We start from the raw sequence: 27,196 nt of genomic DNA, 5'->3' as shown, positions 1-27,196 counted from the left end.
GGGGCTAGCTAACATATTCCTACGGAGGTGGAATCATTTTGCTGCACAGAATGGGATTTGGTGCTACCATCGTTGGGGAGATATATCATCAGGAGGAAAACCGCCGCAGAGAGTGCATCACAAGGAGTGAAAACTTTGCAGCAATCACTAAGTTAAACTGGAAAAAACACCCAGGCCTGCAGGAGCTGATGGACAGCGACGAGTGACGTATCAGCTGATCTGTCAATCAGCCGATATTAGGGAGGTGTGACCGTCCTGTCAAAAACTGACAGGACGGTCACGTCTCCCTAATACCAAGTTACACTTCTGAGGAAGGCGGAAGTTTCCACTCAAACATGTCAAAGTATGTAACATCCTAACATGTCTGAGATAAAAGAACAACTAAAGTCATTATGAATAAATTCTAGCTAGAGGGCCTGATGCCACAGTATTTTGGGGAAACAAAGATACACCGACATAGCATGATTTTGCCAGCTAGCTAACTTCATCTCAGCTCTGTGCAGCTAAAACTTGCAGATTGATTGATGGGTGAAAGTCATGATATTATTGTTTGGTACTAGCATATGTAAGCAGACATCATATTTTGTTCTACAGGAAGAAAACATGATTGGATTTGATATAAGAACATGAAGAAATTGATTTCTGTAATTTCTTTTGGCATATATTGTTAAATAGGTACAAACACTTGTCAGGGATGTGATCTAAAAGGGTGGCTAAGTAATTTTTCATTTCATCTTGACAAAAAATGCCAAAGGTGACTGTGTCTTTTTTTGTACATGCACTTTTATGAACAGTAGCGGCAGTACTAATGTCACTGACAAAGATATTGCATTTCTAGTGTGTACTTTACAGTAAAAGTCAACTTATGTTGTGGCAGTTCAACACTTTAAATGTGAAGCTGCAGCAGTAGGATTTTTTTAATTTGCATTCCACTTCCCACAGGGTTCTAGACATATTGTGCATTGTTGACAAATGTCTTTTTTTGGTAAAATATCCTGTGTAATCACTAACACCGGTGTTGTTACGAGTTTATTATCCAGTGGGGCAACCTCACTATGGCATCACTAGTGAGCAGACAAGAAGAGCAGGAGAGGAGAGAGCAGAAGAAAGACAGAAAAATGAGACAAGCTTTCTAAAAACATCCATGTGAAGTGTGGATGGGAACCCGGACTCCCCTGGAGGCTTTTACAGTGCCGTGGGGACACTCCTCAATTATCTGACTCAAACGTGTCTTCATTATGTCTTTTGGTATTCTTCTCCTTTAAGAATGAACATTACAGGGGCCCCCACATGAAGTCGTAACATCCAGAAATTCACATCATAGAGACAGAGCTCAATGCGTCATACTCTGGAAACCATGCCCTCCGTAGGGGAAATAACATTGGCGCCACAATATGCAACCCAGAGCTGATTCACTAAACACTGCCCATGACTAGCTAAAAACCTTAGATAACAGCATGTCAAAGGCTTATTTTAGCACCTTATGTCTACCAGAGAAGAAAAGTTTTACTGACAAACTCACATCTGCATCTGTGTCAGTGTCACTTCTCCTTACTTTGCTTATCTTGGAGTCGGAGAAATGATCCCACTTAATGGCCAGTAGTTTTGATATTTACAACTATTTGATCGAATCACTAGGCAAGATCATCAACCTCAACAGTTTGTCTGGCCAAATAAGCAAAATGCTTGCTGCACGTAGGCATACTGAGTATTAGATCCCACAGTTTTCTCATATCCTCCTGCAGATGACTCACATCTTACTGCCTAAAAGCTCAGTTTTTTTGGTTCAGCAGCTTGTTAAAGCTTTGCTATGGATGCCTTACCATATTCGTAGTGCATCCCACCACATAGAAGCTTTTAGGCATTTTTGTGTTGTTTGCTAAGAGACATAAATGATAAGGAGGCACCTTCACGCAGTACAAAGTCAATGAGAGTGATAATTGTTTTTCCCTCCAGTGGGGACAGGACGTAAATGTGTTCTGTCTCTCTAGACACAACCACTGACTTAACGTGTAACGATTTGGCCACAATTTAGCACACTGACCATACGCAATCCAGCCATATACTAGGTTTCGACTTGGTCTTGTTTGAAATAAAATGCTTTTAGGAGCTTGTTTTCCCTCCTCTGACTCTGTCTCCCTGACTTAATGGACGGTGTTCTGTAGCTTTTTTCTGTGACAAATATTTGCCTGAATAATTGATGCTAATTATAATCCCAAGAAACAATTAAATCGGGGACTCGGCTGACTGAGTGCCCTTCTCACTCTCCATTATTCCTCCATCTTTCTGCTTTGACCCACAATGTGTTTTCACCCACCCAGCCTTCCCTCCCACCACCTCTCCTTCCGCACCCTCATTGCAGCTGTTTGTTCTCCACCAGCCTCTGTCCTACCCTTTGGCTGAGTCAGTGTGGCGGCAGCAGCAGCATGTTGGAGATCTGATAGACATCTCATCTGTCTGATAGTCCCTTTGTGAAACCATTACAGTCCCTCATGGCCACTCTGCTCTTGCCGTATCTCTGCTGTCAGCTGTGAGAACACACCCAAACTCAAACACACACAGAGGAAAACAGGACTGGCCCCTCCTGGCCCCGATGAATCAAAGCATGTAGCTTTTATTCATATAACAACTGCTCCCCCCTCCACCCTAAACCACCAGCTTTGACCTTTAACCCTCAGGCCTCATTATCATAGCTATCACCAATCCCAGAAAACCCTGGAGTTCAGGCAGGTGTTTGGTTTTAATCAGCCTTTCCTCTAACCTTTCACTTGTCTGGAGATCCAGATACATTGTCATTGTCTCCACCTTTGGACAAACCCTCTACTGCATGACTTTTTAATTTTTTGGGAAAAAAATATTTCACCCTATTTTGGGGGAGCTTTGGGGTCCCTGATAATACATCAATCACAAAATTTGACCCCCCCCCCCTTCCACCTTCCTCTTCATCTTCATCTCCTTGCTCTTCCTCTGTCTCAGACTCGCTGTCTTGAGGCTGGTTTTCTCCTGAAAAGAAGAAAAAGGAAGCACATATTAGAAAGAAGTAAATGCAACGGGAACACTTGCACACACACGCAAACACACACACACACACACACAATTACTTTACCAACTGACCCCTAACTGACCCTTGAGCCCCTAAGTGTCCCTCAAACCTGACTCAGGGATCCATTCTTCCTGATCCACTCCCTCACTGTCACTGTCAGACAGCTCACTGTCCTCACACTCTGAGTTAATGTCACTAACTGCACATTCCTGCTGCTTTCTGCTGTAAAATGTTCTTATGTCCATGTCCTGTAAGTATCAGTAGATTGTAAAGTAAAAAACATTGACTATGATCATTTAAATGAATACAAACACATCTCTACACACATATGCTAATGAATTATATTGACTGAAAAAAATTGGGCTAAATGCACAGTGTTGCCTTGAGGCGACGAATGAAAATAAACAGTTTTACTGTATAAATAAAAACAAAATAAGTACTCAAACAATCAAATATACTTATTTACATGTTCATGCACATGCAAGTATTTTTTTATATACAGTTATTTCAATGTAAACATGTAAAATAGTGATATTTATCTTACCTACTAGTGGTGATCTGTCCCATGTGGTGCTGCTTCCTGAAAGGGGGTTTCCCGCCCCCCAAATGAATGGCACACCACCTTCAACTCATCATTTCATTGGCCAGAGATGTGTCTGGTAACATTATTTGAAAAAAACATTTTGTTTTCTTTTAAAGGGCCAGTGTGAGGTCTGAAAATGTGGTTTGTTGCCTGAGGGCAATGCTATGCAGTAGAGGGTTAGCTCCCTTAGTCTGCGTAGCTTTAAAACATCTTACACAGACAGGCTTTGTGGTGTCTGTGGGCTCAACCTGACTGTTGGCTACGTAAGCCAAATAGTGCCATATTTTGCCTTGTGTGTCTGCGCTGTCGACAAGAGCACTTGTATTGCAGCTATGTCTCTACCACTATGCTTACTGGGAGTGGAAGCAGAGTGCTGCACACACAGTCAGCAGGGCAGTGTGTGTGTGCACAGCGAGCCACTGTTGCACATAGACGCAACTCATAGGGAATATGCTCATTCTTCAAGTATCAATACTAATAAAACAAGGTATTGTACTGTTAATAACAGCAGGGTATTGCAGTACTTTACTAACGTTGGTATGCCATGCAACACTTGCTTAGAATGGTTCAAAATAGATTTGGGAACTGAAACGTAACCTCTTCCACGTTGCGAAAAGGGGTAAAAGTGGCCCAATTTTTTAGAGGGAAATGTACACTGCCACAGTGAGTTAGAGGAACAACAGTTTTTGACAGAGGATAGTGATGTCGTTCAGGTGACAGGAAACCAGTAGGGATTGAGATAGTGAGCGGTTGAGCTGCACTAGTGCAGGTGTCACCACAACAATGGAGTGACACCGTGTCAGCAAGTTTGTGTTCTGGTAGTACAAGTGTTCGGCTGGAGGATTCTATTTTGTCTCAGAAGAGGCTGAAATGTGACTTTTTCAGTAAACATTTCGATGTAAACCCTCTTGGTACGGTTCCATTTGGTGCTGATGATGGTTCGATGTACATATATGCACATAACAGAGCCATGGAAGGATGTCTGTAACAACTGTGTTAGTCAGCCAACAGTTTCTGGCCACCCTGCTCCACACACTCTGAGTACATTAGCCCTAATGAATGGGCTGGGCTTTCCTGGGGCGCTTGTCAAACGAGGCAGATTACACAACCAGTCTAATGGCACAGGGCATGGCAAGGACACACGAGGAAGACTAACGAACCAAACCATGTAGGATGTTATTGCATGGGACGTGAACATACAATCTGCCCTGCAGTTTTTGTCCAGAAATATATGGGTCTTGTCAGTAAGCAGTGCAGTCTCATGATGCAATAAGCAAAGATAAATATTGCATACCACAAATAGCTGCAAATACATCACACAGCTCAGAATGCATCCTGTTTTTCTGGTTGTTTGGGGGTGTTTCGGAGCTGAGCCCTCCTCCACAACAAGGCTGGAAATTGAGTTCCAAATCACAACCATTATGTAAGAATCTGCAGCGTTTCCCTCTGCATCCCAATAGAGAGCTTTTTTGGCTGGTCCTTGGTTGATTAGAGGCCTAATGCTGACTGGAGAGCATGAAAGCATGAGCATGAAATTACTGAGACGGGCTTGGCTTTTTCATCGCAGACACACACACACACACACACACACACACACACACACACACACACACACACACGCACACACACACAGACTGGAGTGTATGCTACCACCAAGGCACAGAACAGTGATTCTCACTTATCCCGCTTTACCCTGCTGTTCCCCTCTTTACTTTATTCCAGTCACTACTCTGCAAGTGCACTACACAGAAAACTCTGGATTATTTGACATCTTGATCAGTCTAGTATGAAGAAAACACATCCAGTTTTTGCTGTTGAACAAATTGGAGTTTATTTTGTTAGTCACAGTCATTGATAGAGTCATATCACTGTCAGCTGTGTTGTGTACGCCACATGCAAAAGCATATGTGGTCAAGGACAGAAAGTGCAGAGCATCTGCTATGTCATAAATAATTTGACCTAAGCAGCACTGGGATTGATCGTAGTCTGCTATCAGTAGAAAACATAGCGATCATAAATAAATCATGTCAACCTCACTTTGTAACCACTATCTAGATGTACAGAACAGAGATATGTACCAGTGCCTTCAGCATGAGTCAGCAGTCCAACACAGACTGAAGACAGGTTTATCTGGAGATTATGTGCATTTTGATTTCCTATTGCTCGTGAAGCCTTTTTACTGCTGTTGGTTGCGCTGCATGCTGCCAGAAAAGACAGGATACATTTTTCTCAAATATTCAAATGTGTTGGCAGCTGATTTGTTATTTTCAACAGTCCTACACGGGACATTATTTAACTATAAAATTATTTGATTGAGGATACTGCCACTGTGAGATATCGTCTTTCCCCAGCCTCAGTGGCTCAGACATACATGCTGCAAGACTTTCAACTGATGCATGCTTGAACCCATAGAAATAAAATGAGTAGCAAGGACACTGGACTGTTTGCTATGGTCATTTAAGTATAATAGAAAACGATTGTTGCTCGTTGATGGTCAGTGGTGTATTGCAGGTTATATGCAGGCATATGGGCATACACCTACCCCTATTTTTGGCTGTTTACAGTATACCCACCTATCAACCAAAAAGCCATTGGAATATTTAAAAGAGGATACTCACTTCCTTCTCGGTAGTTGACATATCATTCTAGTAGTACATCAGCCTCATCAATTACCACGTCACCACTGGTCATGGTGACAGCACACATCAGCGGGGCCGTAGTGCTAACTTAATTGCCTTGTTAACGAATAGTAAAACACACTTCATGCAAACTCAACAGACACAAAATAAAATTTACCGAAACATTTTCAGATCATCTTGTTACTCATCTAGCTTTTAGTCCAACGTTCCAACAGTCACAGGCTCCAGTTCAGTCAAAATAAATCCCTGATTCAGAGTTAGATGTAAAAAAAATTTGCTGCTACATGCTGTGTCTCTGCTCCCACTCTGTACATCATGTTTCCACAAACATGAAATTAGTAGGGTTAAAAGTAACAGGGAAATAACAGTTACGATGATATTTTAAAAGTGAAGGATTCCTTATTGGAAAATCTAATGTTACTACTCCACTGCTAGTTTGGTTGTTACTGCAAAACCTCACCTCAGGGAGTCAGCCACTTGCTGCAAGGTAGTTTGTTTGGAAATGTATATGGAACTCTCATTGTATTTCCATGCTTGAGCCGTCAGCTGTATTAAAAACAATAGACAAGCCCATTTTGAAGCCTTGAGTTCGGCATTTTGACTGCCATTGTCTTTGTTTTTGGAGCCAGAAGTGACCACATTTGGATGAGAGGGTGTTGCTGTGGAGGAGCAAGGGTAGGATCTGACCTGTGACTCAAGGTGGCCACACCCTTAATTATGTGTAAGTTTAAGCCCAGATCAAATTTAAATGGGTGAGTTATACAAAAATTCACCTGCCATACAGTTGTCATGAACGGGGAAATTAGCTATGTAGGTCAAATCTGCTTTTTGCTCCAGGCTGTAAACATGTTTATTTCTGCTGTAAAGTTAAGCGTTAATCATAACATGGGGGTCTATGGGGATTGACTCGTTCTCGTTGCCAGTCTCAAGTCACCATAAGAGGAACTGCACCTTTTGACACTTCATATTGGCGTCATGTTTTAACCCCAACGATTGGCTTGAACCTAGGAGCTTTAGTACAGTATTAGATCCCTCACCTCTCCTAGTTGTGCATTCAGTATTCAGACTGTTATGACTTATTTACATGATTTGTTGGTACTTTCTGTTCTAATTTCTACTTTGCATGTATGCTTTGCAAGACAGTGGAGAAAGTGGAGAGCATTTTCTTTTCTGTGTCTCTCTTTTTATGTGAGACACAGGAAACATACTACTCCCACTGAAGCTCAGAAGTCGCCAGAACTCACTGCTGATTAACCTTTATTTTATCATTAGGAATCAGTATTCTCAAACTAGAAGGACTAGAACTTAACCACACTGCGTGTGGGTGTCTATTCACGTGGTTGCGCTGCATCAATTATCACTTGAGTATAGAAAATACAATATCAAACACCTGCCATACACAGACACAGGCGCCAAGGTTATACAGCAGTCATCATTACTGACAGCATTTGCATTAGCGATGTGATGGTGTTAAAACAGATTAATGTAGAGGAAATTAAACTCCAGCTAGGCTCCATTAACACATACAATTTGACAGTGCTGCACTGCTGATAATGATTGATTTAAGATATTTGGTAAGAATCTAAAATGTATTATTTAGCCTTTGATATGGAAAGAGGGAATATGTGACTGCTAAACCTGCAGAGTTTAACAGATATTGCTGTATTATTCCCCAGCTGGTGCTGGATGTCATGATGATGAATGAAAGTCGTGAGGCTCCTAACGTCAGACAGACTAAATTTTGGTTAGAATGAAAATCAAGCTGTCGATATTTTAAATTTCTAATGATGTTGGAATTTCCAGTTGTGTCTTAAGACTCAGTGTCATTAATCTGACGATTAGAAGATGCTGGATTTTGGTTACTTAAAAAATAACTTAAAATCAACAACATATCAGCATCATCAGCATTCCCCAATTAACTGGAGTTGACATTAGACATTGTCCTGACATTAAAACTGGCAACACTGGTGGCCAGTGTTGGACTATATTTTCTGTGAGCTGACAAAGTCCACTGAGAGACCCACATCAACAGTGTGTTAGTCTGTCTCTGAATACTTTATGACATCTCTGTCTCTCAGGCCTGAGCCCATTGGCTACTGAAATTTAAATCTTTAGAAGCAGATCACAAATTTATAGTTTTATTTTTTAAAATGCCAGTCATATTTTTTAACGTTAAATTTCCCTTTACTTTTGTTGGGGACTATTTTCAGTCACGGATTAATCCACATTTGGTTGTTTAGTGAGTATTTCTGCAGCAGAATGGTGCGTGTGGGACTGAGTCAAAATAAACTACAGTGTGTGTGTTCATGGTAATGACGGAGCATGTCATCCAGTGCAACAGTGTGGCTCACTGATGTGTTTTTATTTGTCTTTGGATAACAATGGAGCTCTATGGCACAGAGGAAGAAGATATATCAGGCTCTGATACACACACAATACTTGTTTGTAGGATTAATTGATTGTTCATTTGGATCTGCACACATGATTTCTTGACAAAAAGAAAAATATAGAATAATTATATTATTAAAGGGATAGTGCACCCAAAAATGAAAATTCAGCCATTATCTACTCACCCATACCCTGAGGGAAGCTCTGGTGAAGTTTTAGAGTCCTCACAACACTCACGGAGATCCGAGGGGAAGTGGGTAGCAGCACAACTGCACACCTAATGACTGATGGCGACCCAGATTAAAACGTCCAAGTACACAGAATTGAAACCATAAAATATCTCCATACTGCTCGCTTGCACACGTGAGCACGGTCCACAGAGAGGCAGAGAGCTACAGGCTACAGTGAGGCTAAAAACAGAGTTCAAATGACGTTTTTCCAAACAACTTTTCATGTCGGGACTTCAGGACACTTGGAGCACTACGGACGAGCAGTATGGAGATATTTTATGGTTTCAATTCTGTGTTCTTGGACGTTTTAATCTGGGTCTTCGTCAGTCATTAGGTGTGCAGTTGTGCTGCTACCCGCTTCTCCCTCGGATCTCTGTAAGTGTTGTGAGGACTCTAAAACTTCACCAGAGCCTCCTTTGGCATATGGGTAAGTAGATAATGGCTTTTTCATTTTTGGGTGCACTATCCCTTTAAGCATGTATTTTCTTTACCAGACAGATTTTGAACTAATAGGGTCTGAAAAAAGTTCAAAAAGCATAGTATCTATTTACAAATCAAACTAAAATCTAATCCCATTCCATGAATTCAGCTTTCCTGTTAAGTTGAATTGACACCAGACTTGTAACTAGGCCTTTTAGAAGCAAGGTCATTTTTTGAGGGCTCAAAGACCACATGCCAGGGTATCAAAGCAATAAGTTAAAAAAAAAGTGATTTAGATTTGGTGTGTTCACTGAACATACATCTGTTTAAGCTTAAGTAACAGTCTGACAATAAGCACCTTGTCATATCTAATAAGTGTATGTGTGTGTGTGTGTGTGTGTGTGTATGTATTGAGTGTGTATTTTTGTGAAAAACAAAAATAAGTACAGTATGGTCAACAGTGATGATGAGCTCCATTAGTATAAAACACCTGTATAAAATATAATTCTGTTGATCTGTAATAAACATAGTCAGAGAGAAATTAAAGTATTGAGAATATGTAAGTTAAAGTGTAGACAGTGAGTCTAAATATAGACCATGTTATCTATAGTTACAGAATTATGGCATTTTCAATAAATACAATGAAAGTTTCAAGTCACTCTTATTAAATGACATCCTTTTAATTACATTTCTTTCCCATAATATTAGTATAATCCTGCTGAATATTAGTACAATATTAATTAGTTTGACAGCATTATTTGAGAATGATTATTTTAATTTAAAAAGCAACAACAATTAAAATGCATTGATAAATATTTACAGTGATGTGAAAAATGTTATGATAATGCTATGATAAATAAAATGTCCTGATAAGTTTTGTGCACTATGTGATGGGGTGGGAATCACTATAGGCCCCGAAACAATATTATCATGATACTTGGGTCATCATACAATACTATTGTTATTGTTATATTTCTGAATTATTATCTTGTCTTTATATTATTATTATTATTATTATTATTATTATTGTTATTACTGTTACTATATTTTTATGTTTTGCAACATGCTGGGTATTGCGAAAACATATTGCCTTTTTCTATCTACAAATTAAGAAACAACTTTGTCTTCATCTGTTTTTTTATCTAATAAATTAAAGTTTTCAGTCTCACTTTGATTCTTTTTATTGCAGCAAAATGAATCTATTGGACTGAAAAAGCAATTAATTTTATTATTCTAGTAAGCTGCTAAAAGTTTGATTTGTATATGCAGCATTAATATTTTATACAATAAAATATCGATACTCAGTGCTCATGTATGGATACAATATTGCCATGCAAAATATTGCGATACTATGCTGTATCGATTTGTCCCCCCTCCCATTCTATGTGAGATTTTGAGGCCGATATTAGAAGTATAGCTGTGAGGACTGAGACAAAGATATCATGAAATATTGTCACGCTAAAGATCCACTAAAGTGTTATCATCTCTTACTATTGTTGAGGCTGTGTCACTGTCAGTAAGCTTATATCAGATTTGAATTGATAATTAAAAAAAATATGACACAACACACACCCCCATTACCCAAGCAACACATGTACTTAAAATGATAAATTCAGTTGAATTATTGTTCTGTGACACTGGTGAATCACAGAGGTGTGATTAACAAAACTTTTTTTTGTTCACGTTTGAAAGAAGAATTAAAAGTTTGGATGATGTGCTTCAGGTACAAAACACACACACACAGACACACACACGTGTGCGCACACACACACACACACACACACACACACACACACACACACACACACACACACAAAGCTTGTTATCAGTACCCCACAGCCAGTGTGCTGTCTTTGTCCCACACACTCACACCTTGGGCAAAGTCACCCTGTCTTGTGTGTGTGCCTGAGTGTTACCAGGGAGTGTTTACGAGCCTACAGTCTAATCTCACAGCTAGACAAATCCCCATCCCAGAGGAGAGGGAGATGGGAGTCACCAACACTTCACAAAGAATAAGCTAAAAAAAAACCCTCCTGGAGTGTCCTTCCATACTTCCTTGAGGATTTAGGAATTGCTCATTTAAATGTGGCTGTAAGCTTAAACTCCACTATCCATATCGCAGCCAATTCAGCTGTAATTTCAACAGTAAACTACACTTCTGAAAATTCAAGTACTCAACTCAGTTTTACTAATGTAATTTAAATGCAAATTCATGTTTGTATATTATAAAGATGGAATGGAAATGGAATGAAAAACACCAAATTATGGAGTGAAATATTTGATGAAGACTCTACCGCTGCCAGTTTAATGTTACTTCATAGCTGTATTTCCTTTACAGATGATCCTGCTCCAGCAGTGTAAACTTAGTAGTCATTGTTTTACCTCCGCACTGGCAACAGCTGCAGCTGAAGGGATTAAGTTTTCTGGTTCTTTGTCTGTCTGTCTGTCCCATTCTCAAGAATCTGATACGTTAAGAATACCCTGAGGAAAACTTCTTTGATGTGGCACAAACGTCCATTTGGACTCAGGGATTAACTGATTAGAATTTGGTGGTCAAGGATAAAACATTTTCTCAAATTTGGGACAGCCTGGGCTCAGGAGTAGAGCAGCCATCCACTAATCAGAAGATGGGCGGGCTTTCCCTTGGTCAGTATCCTTGGTCAAGATACTGAACCCCAAATTGCCCCCAGTGGCTGTGTCATCTGTGTGTGAGTGCGTGTTAATGTTTAACTGATGAGCAGATGCCACCTTGTATGGTAGTCTCAGCCACCAGTGTATGCATGTGTGTGTGAATAGGTAAATGTGGCATGTAGTGTAAAGGCCCTGACACACCAAACCAGCAGTCAGCTGTCACTCAGAGTTAGGCCGTATGTGCAGTGTGTCCTGCACCATTGCCCCTCACACCACAGGGACATTTATATTTTTTAAATGTGCTCCTCAATAAAAAACACATGACAGCAGCAAAGAGACCAAAAGCTAATAAAACAGATGAACTATTTGAATAATAGGTCAAAGTAAAAATCAGAATTCAAAGAATTTGCAGCTTTCAAAAACAATATACATTATATACATTACAATACTTTAGACTATGTTATAATATTTTAAATATAGGTAGGAATAATAAAGATAATATATAAAAATGTATTGTAAATATATTATGTTGAATATATGTGCAGTATATGTAATATACACACTGTACTATTACATAAGTGTTACATATATATGCCATGGAAATTGATAAATACATAATAATGCATGTACAGTAATGATTATTATCCTGTGATTCAGTGTGTAGTAATAATGTAAGATGCGATAGTACAATGCAATCTACTATAATGTTAGATTTGTGACTACAAGTTATACTTGTTTAATAATAATAGTAGTAATGATAATAATAATCATGTGTATCAATGACAAGGTACAGGTGTGTTATTGTAAAGCATTTGTTTAAATACCACATTAAAGCAAATACTGTGTAGTCTACAGTACTGTGCCCTGTATGCAGTAGTCGCTTAATAGATGTAACCACTTGGGTGCAAGAACTCCTTAAAGGTCCTTTGAGTTAAAAAAGTCAGCAGGTTATTCGCTGCAATGCGAGATCTTACATCCTAAATCACATTTAAAGGGTTATAGTATGTTTTCTGGCTTTCAGAAGCAATGGTACACGCCCACACAGACTGGATTGTTTTTGTGCAAGGGTAGAAATTAAGTGAACTTGACTTCCCCTTAACACGACAACTGCAATCAAACATTTTGGCTGGTGTGACAACTAACAAGGAGCAATTACAGTCAAAGATAGTTTGAAACAAGCAACACCAAGTTGATTGAACTGAGCCCTGCTGTGACTGTGACATTTTAGATCTGGAAGTTGCAGAAGCAACTTTGTAGGCTGGAAAATGACATGACTTGGCTTTGGTTTTGAATTAATCACAGAATTATCTCTGAATGTCAAAAGTGTGACCTTTCTCACATCATGTGTCATATACAACACTTCCTGAGTGAGAAAACACACGGACAGTTTTTCATATTCAGTTTAATTTATCATGTGACAGATGGATGTGATATAGATGCATGATATAACACAGATAACCAACAATTTACTTTTATTTTATTAAGGCTTCTTTTTTTATATTTTGTGAGACATTTTGTTTGGATTTACTTTTGTAAATCATCACTGTACTTTGAAGTATTGTATATTGGTCTGAGACAGTGTCAGAAAGGGTAGTTTCTATGTTCTAGTACCAGTAAATCTGCAGTCAACCAAATTTGCAAACATGTCAAGAATTCTGATGGTCAAATAATTTCCATATGGTGTCAAGCATTTGAAGCTATAATTGTAGTAAGTGTTTCCTCTCTGTTCTGGCCTCTTCTCTGCAGGAGGAACCTGACCAAGCTGTCTCTGATCTTCAGCCACATGCTGGCTGAAATCAAAGCCATCTTTCCTGGAGGACAGTTCCAGGGGGACACTTTCAGGATCACCAAAGCTGATGCCGCTGACTTCTGGAGGAAATTTTTTGGAGAAAAGTAAGCTTCACCTTGTTTTGGCCTCTTCTTTTGCTGCACTGAGTTGACACTCCCCTTTGTGGAAGATTGAATTATGTGATAAAGAGAAGCTGCCATCAGGATCTAAATGATGTCAGTGTGTGGATGTTTCCTGTTTTTTCATCTCCAGGATACTATCACTTTCCTGATGGCTCAAACATGTGCTTTCTGTTTCTCAATATAATGACATGAGGAAGAGATGCTCTGATGTTGGAGCTCCTCCAAGAAAGGTGTGACAGACTGTCACACTGAGCACTGATCACACACGCACACATGCAGAGAGCAGAGGGCAACTGCTGTGTTTAACCATCTTTGTTTTACTAACATGCACAACAGAGACAAGGTCATTACCTCTCTCATGCGCTAACGTGTGCCTACCCAAGCTCTCCTAGTTTACATTGTCTGTATGTTGTCACCTTTTGCTAAGCTTTAGCAGTCCAAAAACAGTATTTTTGGTATACAGCTGTATTTGGCAGCTTCACATTTTGCCTTCCTTAAATGAGAAAATACTTTTTTTTTGCGATTTGTAGGTAAAGGCAGCCAGATCTCGCTAATGCCTAGTTCACATTACATGACTTTAAGGCCCAGACGGCCCAAACTGACTTCAAAGAACTAGCAATGAAATGAAAGCTTACTGTTGCATTGCCTCATGTTGCCTGTGTCTCGGCAAAAAGTTGCACATGAACACACCACAAAGACTACAACTGACAGCCAACCAGCACATACATTCTGCGTGAGAGGAAGTAACTCTCCACACCAGCAGACTGTAGCAGTCAGTAATTGTCATTCAAAAAGGGAAATCGGAAGACTGCCACAATGCTAGTTAGCCAGTTAGCACATTAACACCAATCTTAAAAGAACAAAGCACATTTAACTGTGCGCCAGTGAACAATAACAGAAACCATCACGAAATGTTTCTGCTAAAGAGCTCATTGCTAAAAGAAATAATCTGACCTTGTGTAACAAGTTTGTTTTGATCTCACTCCTTCTTGACTTTGCCTCTTTCTTTACTTTCTTCACTTCCATTTCTCTTTTTGTGTGCTGAGCCAAACTGCCAATCAGAGTGACTTCATTCACTGATGGGCTCGGGCTTTCAACACTGATTCAACATGCAGAATTGGCTGGAAATAAAGTTCACAAGGGCCAATGGCACAAGACACACAGCAAAAACTAGGGCAACAGACTCTCACAGATGGCCTTTCATTGACCAATGGCCGACTGTCAGCTTGGTGTGTCAAGGCCTTTAGCCCTGATTTTCCCCACGCTGACAGTGCTTTGGAGCTCCTTGACAAAAGCCTCAGATCAGAGACAAATCAATGTTGGCTTGGCACTTACAAATCGACATTTATGTGCCATGTTTGAACTATTCAAAGACATGAGCTGAGGGGTTCGTAAGTGCATTGCAGAGGCTCCTCAGATATGTAGCATGCTTAATATCTGGACTGTGCCGGTGAGCTACAGCCAGTGAGAGCACACAACAAGGGCTGAGGACAGAGACAAGCACTGCTGCGGCACTTTTCAAGGTGTGTGTGTGTGTGTTTTAGAGGGAGAGAGAGAGAAAGTGACAAAGAGAGGAGAGGAGAGGGTGGAAGGTGGACTATTGCACACAGTGTTTCTTTAAGTTGTTAGTCTAATAACTTAACCAGAATGCTGTTTTGTCACTTTCAGACTTTAATATTTTGCTAGTAAGCACACCCCCGTGACCCTGGGTTGTGGTTCGACCCATGCATCACATGACATAGTCATCTGGGATTCCTCCTGTTGAAAGATCCTGTAGTAAGTGACCTGTTGCTGGATAGGCATAACATGTGAACAGCCACAATGACTCAAGACTCCTGATTACAAGACAGAATGTTGTCTAGTGTGAACACTTCACCGATCTGATGACTTTGAATATCATTTCATGTGAACATAGCTTAAGTTTCGATTCACCACTTCCTGTGTGCCTTACCAGTAACCATACATGACACTTTATCTGCAAAAAAAAAAAAAAAAGACAACCTTACATTGTCTGTATCAGGGGGTTTAGAGCCCTCTTCTTAGTGCAGCTCTGATTTTGGATGTATATGATAGGAAGAGTATATTTTTTCATAAGACTTCCACCAGGCTCAGAAGTCAGATTTGTTTGTTTTTATTTCCTGTTAAGACAACAGTTGTGAGTTTTAGGAGCCTAGGCTATCAGTACTGTTTCAGGCTCTTGTTTGAACTGCTCCATCAGTGTTTTTTAATTGATAAACTGAAAGCTCAGAAGTGCCTCTTTGTTGTGTTTGGAAGCTCAAGATGCTTTAAAGAACCCCTAATTACACTTTAAGTAGAAGTTAGGAGTCATTTAAAGGTTTCAGTAATTCTTTGAGTAATAATGGCACTATCAAACAGCATTTAGCCCACAACTAACCCCAAAAGAAGCATTTTACAGGGTAGGAGAGAGAGGTCTCATTTAATGAAGGAAGAGTCCCATATTAATTTACTGAATTCCCTAAGTAGAGGAACACTTTCTGTATTGCCTAAATGATTTCAGAATATTGGTATACCCAGTAAACAGTTAAATTTAGATTAAAGGGAGTAAACTAAAAAGCTTTATTTTTCTCTAAATGTGTCCGTTATCTACAGAAAACCAAATGCAGGCAATTAGGCTAAATGGGGTGATTGAAAACAAACAAATAAACCACAAGAACACAAAATGAGAGCTTTCTTATTTGTGTCATACTGTAAAAAGTATATGTAGGTGTAGTGCTGAGAAAGGAGCCCAGTTTTGAACATAACATATCGTGTTTACGATAAACCAGTTAAATTTTTATTGTCAGTTGCTGTATAGTACACCTATTAGTTGTGATGTTGCAGTAGTATCAAGGATACTGATATTGGTGAATGAATTATCCTATGTACTGCTAACTTCCATGGACTGCAACAGGTCAGTATTGCATGTGACAAAGTCTCAATAGTTTCACTTGTTAGGTGAAGACAAACTGAAGTCATAATATTCTGCTGTTTCAATAGCAGTTGGCATTTTAATAGGGATTTCTTTGAAGTGAGAGTGGAGGAAATTCTTGATTTTCTGCTCCTAGTGATCCTTGCTGCCAAGTTGTCTGGTACTCACCCAACACACCGCTGTTTACAATACGAAATGCTTTCCTCTTTATAATGCTGCTTCAGAATGTTCCGAAGAACCCTGCCTACTGTTTCTGCTTCCTCTGTAAGCTGCTTTGCAACCTACCTCTACCCCAGCTCCTTCTTTTCATTTTGTGTGTGACTTACATATCAATAGCATTTCTGTTTGTCATTGATACTGGCTTTGTACTGTTCCCCGGGGGTCTTTGCTGCTGCACATGGAAGGGCAGGGAGGTTTGCTCTTTCTTCCTCAGGCGTTCCCTTTTTGTGTGTGGAAGGGGTGTGCTCTCTCCGCCTTAAGCTTTCTGTGTAGGCCTAGGAAAGGCAGAGAGGCCCCAGAACAGAGCCATACCACCAAGTATAATACTGCAAATGGAAATAAAGTTTTCTTTGACGAAAGTGGTCCTGACTGAACTAGGGATCTTGCAGGGTCACTGTTTATAGGACCCATTAGATTTCTTTGAAAATTATTTCCAATCCTGCTCCTGGTAGAAAATATTATGCCAAACTCCCTTTGAGAAATGACATATTGACAATTTCTTATGTGTCCATAAAAACATGTACCTCTAGAAACACAAAATAAAACCTTGCATGTTATATGTACATGTGTGTATTATTTTATTTGTCAGATCCTTGGCAGAAGAGTGAATTGAGACAAAAATCCCACCTGAGACTATGTGTTCCTCACTGCAGTTTACGTGTCCACTGTGTTTGCAGCCACTCTAAAGACTAATCTATTATAGATTGTTACAAACCTCAGCTTCCCGTGGTTAGGGGGAGAGGATGGAGGCTCGTCATCAATACTGTGAGAGGACTGCTGGGAGACCCACGCCCTGCAAGAACTTGCTAAAGGAGTTTCACCATAAATTACACCTAGTCAAGGTCATACTGAATCATTTAATCAAAGTTGTCCTAGATTTCAGGATAGTCAGGTTCAGCAAATGAGCTAACTATATTACCTACTGTACATCACATGAGCTCTTTGTAATCAAATAACTCTATGTGTAAAATATCTTAATGTTACAAAACACGGTTCATATGTGCAGGATAACGAGCTTCCTCTTGAAGTACGGTTTGCATACACCATTCTTAATACAGCAGCATAATTAATCACTTTATTCTGTGTGCGTGTGTGTGTGTGTGTGTGTGTGTGTGTGTGTGTGTGTGTGTGTTCGTGTTCCAGTAAGGTGGTGTCAGACACAGCAGTGTGTATGTGAGGCTAATGCATACAGGCGAGTTGATATTAAAGTTGTGGTCGGCCAAGCGTTGAGTTCGTGAGGGCTGTTCCCGTCAGCACTGTGCTGCTTTTTTTGTTGTTGTTGTTTAAAGGCATTGATTACTATCAAAAGGCATTCTGCTGTCATGAAGCATTCAAGTGTGCTGTATTTGCTCTCATTACTCTTTCACTGTCCTTGTAGTGTCTCTTTTCCCTTCTGTCTCCCTCCCTCCCTCTCTCTGCTCATTTTCCTCTCCTCTAACTCCGACTGTGTGTTCGTATTAAAAGCTCTTCCAGCTGGTAGCTCAGGAGCTGCTGTGATGTCGCCAGCTTGTGTCCAATTTGGTTTATTTCTGTCATCATCATGGCAGCACAATACAATCGGCTGGCCTTGTAGCACACAGTCTTTGATTGATTTTCTAAACTCCAGCTGTCCATTTCATAATATACCATCTTTGCCTTATTACAGGATTGGCTGTTATGTTATGATTCTAAAATCAAATGTTGCTGTTCATTGTGTTGCACATACGGCTGGGAATCATTTGACATCATCTCATACTGTTTTGAATACAACAATTTAATTTCAGTAGTGATACTGACACATTTGTTGTGATGTCTTACTTTGAGAAATATTTTTAATTTGTTTCTTGATTTAAGACTGTATTTCCTGTCTAGTTAGCAGGAAATGTCACTTTATCACATGTCCTTGCTCTTTTTCGAGGGTTCTGAAAATATCTTCAGTGTAGTGTAAGTTTTGTTAAATGAGGTCTTGTCCATATGTACAAGGTTCTTTGTCGCCTTTTCTGTTCATTTTGGCCTTTTGTTCACATGCAGACTGCATTTCAGGTCACTGAAAATTAGGGATGCACCAAATATTCGGTAACTGAATATATTCGGCTGAATATTGCAAAAAAACACACATTCGGTATTCGGTGGAATAAGTTAAAAGCAAGGCCGAATAATAGCGGCATGTTGATAACGCAATCAAACGGCGTGCCGTGACGGGCGGAATAAAATGTCGGTAGTGTGGCGATCCGCCCGTCACGGCACTCGCATTTGCGATTAAAAATAGTTTTGAGCGAGCAAAATAGGCTTAAATCATTCAGCATGCTGTGCGAGCAGCCTACAGATTTCAACCAGCAGCAGAAACGAAAGGCGAATCCCATCGGTTGTGGGTTGAACGGGGGTCACAGACACAGACAGTAACGTATTCCTGTCAAATATGGCGGCCATCGGCTTACCGGGCGCCGGAGAAGTCGGTTCCAATAATATCCTCTTCTTGGCGTCATGACTGCCCAGAAGTACCTGAACAGCCGAGCCAGCCGAACACAGGTATGTGACGTGTCAGAGGAGAAACGAGCCGTTCACGGCCCACAAACCTCACTGCACTTTAGGGACTGTTCATTACTTATGAAGGGACTGTCAGGGGAGGAGGGGGGCTCGTTGATTTTTATTTCATTTATTTATTTTATTTTGATCCCCCCTATGTTAATCACTTATTGATGCTGTTTTTGAAGTATGAATAAGTCTGTAAGTAATTTATTCCATTGAAATATCATTGATGTATTATAGAAAAGTGATTTATCTTTTCATAAATGACAAAAGGCACATCTGCCTCATTTTCGCTGTGGTATCGTGATACTACTCAGAACCATGGTATTTTCATTGGTATCGCACAGTGGGTCCCAATTTTGGTACCGTGACAATACTAATCTGGAGGGGTTCATCTGCAAAAACTAATGAAAAACTAAATGATATTCGGTATTCGGTATTCAGTACTCGGTATTCGGCCAAGCGTTTAATAATATTTGGCTTCGGCTTCAGCCACAAATTTTCATTTCGGTGCATCCCTACTGAAAATGGGTCTTTTGTAAAACTCTATCCAGGGTAAATATGTTCAGAAACTGCCCTGCTCTTTACAGCCCTTCAATCGAGCTTTGCATTTTTATTTGGACAGATATTGTTTTATAACAGTGGTTGTGTGGACAGGCATTTTTTTGAGAACGAATAAGGGAAAAACCCAGTTTTCAAAAATATTCATGTCTGTGTGGACTAGGCCTGAAGCTTTTGGTATGTCAGAGATGGACAGGTAATGATTTACCGAAAATCAGATGCTTAGTTATTTAACTTGAATGTAATGGTAAAACACTAGAGGCACAAACGGGGATAATCCCAACCCAGCAGCCACACAAGAACATTTCTGACAAAGCATTTGATAATAACTTTTGGTTCGTGACTCTTTCGTTTCATACAGACTGAAATATTTTTATTTATTTTTATTTGATATCCAGCCCTAGTTGTATATTGTGTTGCAGCAACAACAAAACAATATTATAATCACATATAACAATGATCTGATGGATGTAAGGAGCCACTAAGTGTTTATTAGGTTTGTCACAATAATTACATTATCAATTTATTGTATGATATATGGACATGAGCTCGATCATTTTACTGACATTGATATCGCCCGTTGTGTTTACAAGCAGGTTTGTTAACATAAAAATACCACCAATATTTTAGCAAAATGATGCCAGAATCTACATTTTCAGGACCATTTTGGGCACAGCAATTCTGCCTTTTTTTAAAAAAAATTTTTCCTCCACCCTGCCTACTTAATGTGAATCTGGTCAAAATTACACTTCAAAGACGACACAGTGTAGCTTACTGGTAGCCTGCATCTACATTTCAGAGGTGAAAGAGGCAGTCCTGATAGTTGTAGCTTGCCACCCCTGGCAATGGGCTGAAAAGTCCATTGTTTGTAATTTTACATCTAACAAATCTTCCACTCTCTAAGTCCACCAGCAAACTGCCCTGTTCCCCAGGCTGACCATCCCTGGGAGTGGACTGCAGCACACTGGCTGGATTATGGAAGCAACTGTGATGGTCGTGGAACTTGGCTAAGTTTGGCTTTTAGTTGCAAGAGGCATCACAATGTTTTGTTTCTGGTCGTCAACTTTTGTATCAAATCTCAAATAAAGTAATTTTGAGCTACTTCTGTGAGGACACTATAATTTTATAGTATATGTACTTTCTTGTATATATTAACAGGAGTTAATTACTTTTTTAAACATATGCTAATTTTTTTTTTCCATGTTCCATTTCTTATGTCTGAGTATTGTTAAAAATTAAAATGTCATTGATCTTTGAAAGGGTGTACTTGTAATTATATTATTATTATGTCAGTGGCATAAAATGGTCTCAAAATGACAGTAATATTGTTATTGCAATAATTTCTAGGACAATATATTATCCAGCAAAGTTATCGTGACAGGCCTATTGTTAATGTGTTCATCTATATTTTGTATTTAAAATAAGGAAGACAATCATAAGAATAGCAGGAGGGCTTTCAGCTAAGACACGTCTCCACACTCGAATGCTTGTGGCTGAATGGTAAAATTAAAAGCCTGGCGCTCAGATGAGCAAGGAGGAAATGTTCACCAAGAGACATTTCTCTTGAGCCTCTGTAAATGTCCTCATAATGGAGCTGCCACTCCTCATTTCGGTCGGCCTTGTGGAGATTCAGGGTTTCACCTTCAGTGGAAACACACATTTATATTTTTGCTGCAGAGCCACATTTGTCATTGTGTCAGTGCAATAACTGAGCTATGGAGCTCACATCAGTTGGCTGATATGGCGACAAAATACACTTTTCATTTTTTTATTTTATACATTCAATAATAAATAATAATATATGTCTTTTTTTTCTCATTGTAATGCAGTGAATAATAGAATAGAAGTATTTGGTGCAAGAGTTTTCTCTGTATTATCTCCACCTCGATATGGTGCAGCCTCTTGAGATAAAATCATAAAAAACAACAGCATTAATAACATGCTGTGTATGAGGTTTAGGTTTAGCACTAGCTGGGGAACAGATGTAACAGACCTGTGACCATCCCATTCCTCGCTTATGTACAAAACATGTTACTTTTTCCAGGAAGGCTTTGTTTAGTGCTACAGTATACACTAATCTCTCTGCAGGTGCCGTTTTCTAATTGAATGAGTCTGTGTTGCTGCCCAGTAACAGTGTTCTTCAGTTTTGTTCTGTTGCTGCAATGGAAGTTTTTAAACTTTGTCAGGAAGGAAGATAAAATGGTGTGAGATAAACTAGTTGTGTTTTGCAACTGAGGTTGCACATCAGTCACCACATAAATTTGGTAATTTCGCATTTGGCATAACCAACAGATACTTTAATTTCCCACGGCAACTTTCTGTCAGTTGTGGTTCCTCCTCAGTTTGTACCACCAGACTTGAATATCACTTTAACATATAACCCTAGAGAACATGTGTTTTTCTTTTCATTGTTTTATCTAATCTAAAGCCAAAAAAAGCTGTATCAGTAGAACAAACGTTTCACCTTATCTGTGAGATCTTCAAATCAGCTGTGGATTTGCATTCCTTATCATGCAGTTTTTGTTCTACAGAATCTCTTCCACTGTTTGTCAAATGTATATTTCTATCAGTAAAGATGTGTTGTTTGATTAAATATTTTTTAGTCACACAAGTTGCTGTATCTTCTAGGGGTGTACCGACTTATTGGCCAAACATCATTATCGACTGAATTCTGCCCTGTTGGCTGCCATTGGCCTACCAGCAAATAAGGTGACGCAGGTGCAATGGCCGATGTTTTTCTGTTGTGTCACATCAATTTTTGCAGAGGCTAAAAAGTAGGGCTTGGGACTAATGGTATCGACGAACAGAGATCTTTCCCGCTACACTTTTGGGACAAAAGGATGCAGCAAACTCACTATTGATGGGGACATATCCTTTTTATTCCTTGATAATGCTACATTATGAAATACATATATGTGTTGAAAGCGGCAGGAGGCGAGCTAGTTAGTGTTTGCTGTTAGCACTCAGTGGCTAAGCTAACAGAGGTTGCATTGAGATACATTATGATGTGTTCAATTAAAGTGAGAATTGTGCAGCAGTAAATTAAGATTTCTTTGTTTCCCCGGCACTAAAAAGGGGAATAAATAAAAACAAAAACAATATCAACAACAACAGCAGTAAAACATTGGTACTGGATATTAGCCAAAATAATTTAAGCATTGGTATTAGTACTGGCCCTGAATGTGACAATTGGTGAATCCCTGGAGCTTTCACTTTTATGATTCGACTTGTCGCTCTCTTGCAGGACAATAGTGCCGTGGAAAGTATTCCGACAGTGCCTTCACGAAGTGCATCCCATCAGCTCAGGCCTGGAGGCCATGGCTCTCAAATCCACCATCGACCTCACCTGCAACGACTACATCTCTGTGTTTGAGTTCGACATTTTCACACGCCTCTTCCAGGTCAGTCAACATAAAACTACTAAAATGACTTTGACACACATGGTGCATAGCACTTAACTGCTGGTTTGGTTGTGGTGTTTGCATGTAGTGCCTTTAGCTTGTTGTGTTCTTTTTACACATGTCCTCTTTGCGTGGAATATGCAGATTGCATTTTTCAGTCTCCCTTTGAAGCCAGACATGCTGTCAAATTACTGCCAGAAATGACACCCTTCAACATAATAATAGGCATGGCATTTTATTTATAATATATCATGAAAATTGGAGCTTTTTCATACCAGAGTAATAATCTTTTCTGAGAACCCAGAGGACAGACAGAAAACAGAAAACAGAAAACAGAATGCTCATAAAGTGTGGTGTTGTCATTACATGTGCTAACAAGCAATGCACTTGCGGGTGTAACTCAGTAAGCAGCTCAAACCATCAAATGCGATGTCACTGATGATTTATCATAACCTACTCTAATGAAGAATACAAGATGTGGCACTGACTATTTAACAGTAAGAAAAAAACATTTATTAGCTGGATTTAGGCAGTCTAAGGCAGTGTCCTTATTTAGGATCCTAGTAGCTGAGGGCAGAAGCTCTTCCTGAGCCTCTCAGTGCTGGCCTTGGGTAACCAGTATCTTCTTCCTGACCTTAACAGGGGAAAAAAGGCTGCTATTTAATTGGTTCGGCTCCTTAATGATTCTCCTGGCCTTATTCTTGCTGTGCCTGGTGTAAACATCCTTCAGTTAAGTTCTGAACGAACCATTCTTTGAAAGGCCTTGAAGGACTTGGTGCTGTCTCTATACCACGCAGTCATGTTTCATGTCAGGATGCTGTTTATGGTGTAAGAATAGCAATTCCTCAGTTCTGATGGGATAATGGAAGTTAGGTATGACCTTCCTAAGGTTAGCCTGATCAAAGTTTCCAGCAACATTTAGCGCAGCATCAGTATTACTGGTCTGTGTGGTTCTTTGCAGACATCCAACAGGGCAGCCTCTGTATTTGCTTATGGTGGAGTGAAGACCCCTGTGATAATGACGAGTGTAAATTCCTTTAGTAAAAAGATGCATTCGGCTGACAATAACTCCAGATCAGGTGAGCAGGAACAAATACGTATTTTATATTCACACTGTCACACCACTTATTAGTCACAATGAAGCACACGCCTCCTCCCGTTTCCTGTCAGAGTCCTCTCTCTATAAGATTGGTATTTAGAAAAAAGAGTAGACTGGTTGAATGGTGCTGTCCAGTGTTTAAGGTTTTAGGCAAGTTTAAGTGAAACAAAGGATATTCCACTTCCTGATATCCAGTTGGAAACTGATGCGGGCTCTGAGGTTCATTATCTAATGCCTGTATAGATGAATTCGGCGAGCGATTTGTGTATGCCGCCATCTTGCGGCGGCGCCATTGCTGCGGTGACATGTGTCAGTCATCATTTCATTATGCTGTCATTGTGAACTGACTCTCTACAATGACAGCATCATGAATAGCTGGACTGATGATGTTAGACAGTGGCTTCCGGTAACTGATGAAGGCAATCTGATCTCACAGAAATACGTGAAATGACCACGATCTCTTAACACCGCATTCCGTGGTGGCAGCACGTAATGGGTTGAAATTACGTGCTGCCACCACGAAAACAATGCCAATGTAAAGTCAATTAGGGTCCTCTCCCGTGGTGGACACACGGATTCCCTGATTCAATCACGTCGATGAAGGTATCTTAAATGAGTACCGATATTAATTTAGAAATTAATAATTTGTTTGAGCGATAAGCAGGAAAGATTAGAGTAATAGGGAGATAATAGACTGTATCATTAAACACTGTGTAATATAACGTTAGCATACGTTACGTGTGCTGACGTTAGCAAGCTAGCAGCGTGACATTTAATCATTATCAATTATCAGTATCAATTATCAATTATCATTATTAATATTACACAGTGTTTAATGATACAGTCTATTATCTCCCTATTACTCTAATCGTTCCTGCTTATCGCTCAAACAAATGATTAATCTCTATATTAATATCGGTACTCATTTAAGGTACCTTCATCAGTTACCGGAGGCCAGAGAGTAAGTTCACACTGACGGCATTATGAATTGATGACTGACACATGTCACCACAGCAATGGCGCCGCCGCAAGATGGCGGCATACACAAATCGCTTGCCGAATTCGTCTATATTGGCTAGCAAGATGCTTGGTAAGATCCATGTGGCTAGGATTGCAGCCGGCGTTACCTCAGTGCCTTCTCTGATGTAGAAATGTAAAATGCACAGATGATCATGCTTCTCAATAGCCCTTTTTCCACTACACAAAAAAACACTAACAATTAGCATTCACTCCCGGGTCACGGGTATTTAACGGCTCCAGCTCCCATCAACCTCCACTGGCAGTGATGGAAGTACAACACAGGGGTGGACGTGCTAATTTTAGCTAAGTTCTGTCTGTCTCTGTCCAAGCAGCACTCCAACATCGCTCCAAATTAGTCAGCAGAGTTTGAAAGAGAGACTGAATAGATAAGGAAGTAACCACCGCAACATTTTCACTGGCCTCCATGCTGCATGCCACTGTTTACTAACCTGTTTTCCAGCTTATCCATGATGTTTTATGTGAAATACCAGTAAAACACACACACACACACACACACACACACACACAGAATGGCATACTCATCTGCTGCAAAGCCGTGTACATAGCTCTGGTTTTTTGGCAATGGGAACAGTCTATTGCCTTTTTTTTAGCATGTTTTCCCATGTTTAAAAAGCATACATTACTTTTGTGTAAAAAGGTAAATGTCCACTTTTTCCATTTGGAAACCTCTACCAGGTTTTGACAACCTCACTAGGTTGTCTTATGTTACCATTTTTTAATTTAAATGCAAAAGGTATAACTTAAAGAGCATAAATTATTATAAATTACCACACATTTTGTGGAACTGCCGGAGAGGCGACTAAATCATTCCGCGTGTACGCCTAGAGTGGTTGAGGAAAGGTTTCCAGACTTCACAAAAATCAGCAGACATCAGCTTAGCCACTTGAGTGATGTGCTATAATACTTTCCACCCATTTAGAGAGAAGTGACAGCTTGGCAGATTTCCATTGAATCAACACTAACCTTCGTGCCAGTGTCAGACTGTACACCTGAGTGTAAACTCTCTCTGAGCTACTCCAAATACTGCTTATCCTGGATCTGGTCCTATCTCCTTTTTAGAAATATTGTAGAGTTTTTCTAAAGATGGCATAACAAAATGATAACAGAGTTGGACAGCACCAAATGTGGTACAGAGTGGCCATATCTGAACCTGGGCTCATCTGTGCTAGAAATAATCCTAAAATTCTGATTCATTGCTGACTTTTCCTGAGCCCATGGGTGGTCAATGTGCGTAATAGGGCAGAATGGTCTATTAAAGTAAATGTAGTCTTGGGTAGTTGTTGCCGCTGACTGACTGTGTAACCTGTGTGGCAGTCAAGGCAGTCAGCTGTGGTCAACCTCATGTCCCTGCCCTGGTTGATTCACTGGTTAGGAGTCCTGTTAAGAGGCAGAGCAAGGATCAGAGGCTCCACATTATTCATCATAAGTGCATACATATATGCAGTGTGTCAGCTAGTTGTAGGTCATGTGACAGCTTCTGCTCTCATTAAAATTGACAAAATGATTTAACTCATATAACACAAATGTGTGATCTGACCATTAAGGACAGAGTGAGAGGGGTGTTTTAACTTGCTTTGCTTTCCACTCTGTGTC

At 39.9% G+C, this 27,196-nt stretch overlaps 1 protein-coding gene across 1 annotated transcript in view; it reads left to right on the top strand.

The window, feature by feature from the left end:
* The window catches only part of cblb (Cbl proto-oncogene B, E3 ubiquitin protein ligase), an 80,403-nt gene that overhangs the window by 13,927 nt on the left and 39,280 nt on the right, over window positions 1-27,196 (top strand). The window contains exons 4-5 of the mRNA XM_049592434.1: window positions 13,681-13,827; window positions 23,307-23,463. Of these exons, the coding sequence (XP_049448391.1) occupies window positions 13,681-13,827; window positions 23,307-23,463 (304 nt within the window). The remainder of the gene's footprint in view (window positions 1-13,680; window positions 13,828-23,306; window positions 23,464-27,196) is intronic.

The sequence above is a fragment of the Epinephelus fuscoguttatus genome, linkage group LG12, assembly GCF_011397635.1.
Source record: "Epinephelus fuscoguttatus linkage group LG12, E.fuscoguttatus.final_Chr_v1".
Taxonomy (NCBI): domain Eukaryota; kingdom Metazoa; phylum Chordata; class Actinopteri; order Perciformes; family Serranidae; genus Epinephelus; species Epinephelus fuscoguttatus.
The sequence above is the reverse complement of the archived record's forward strand: the minus strand, read 5'-3'. Positions and strand labels throughout refer to the sequence as shown.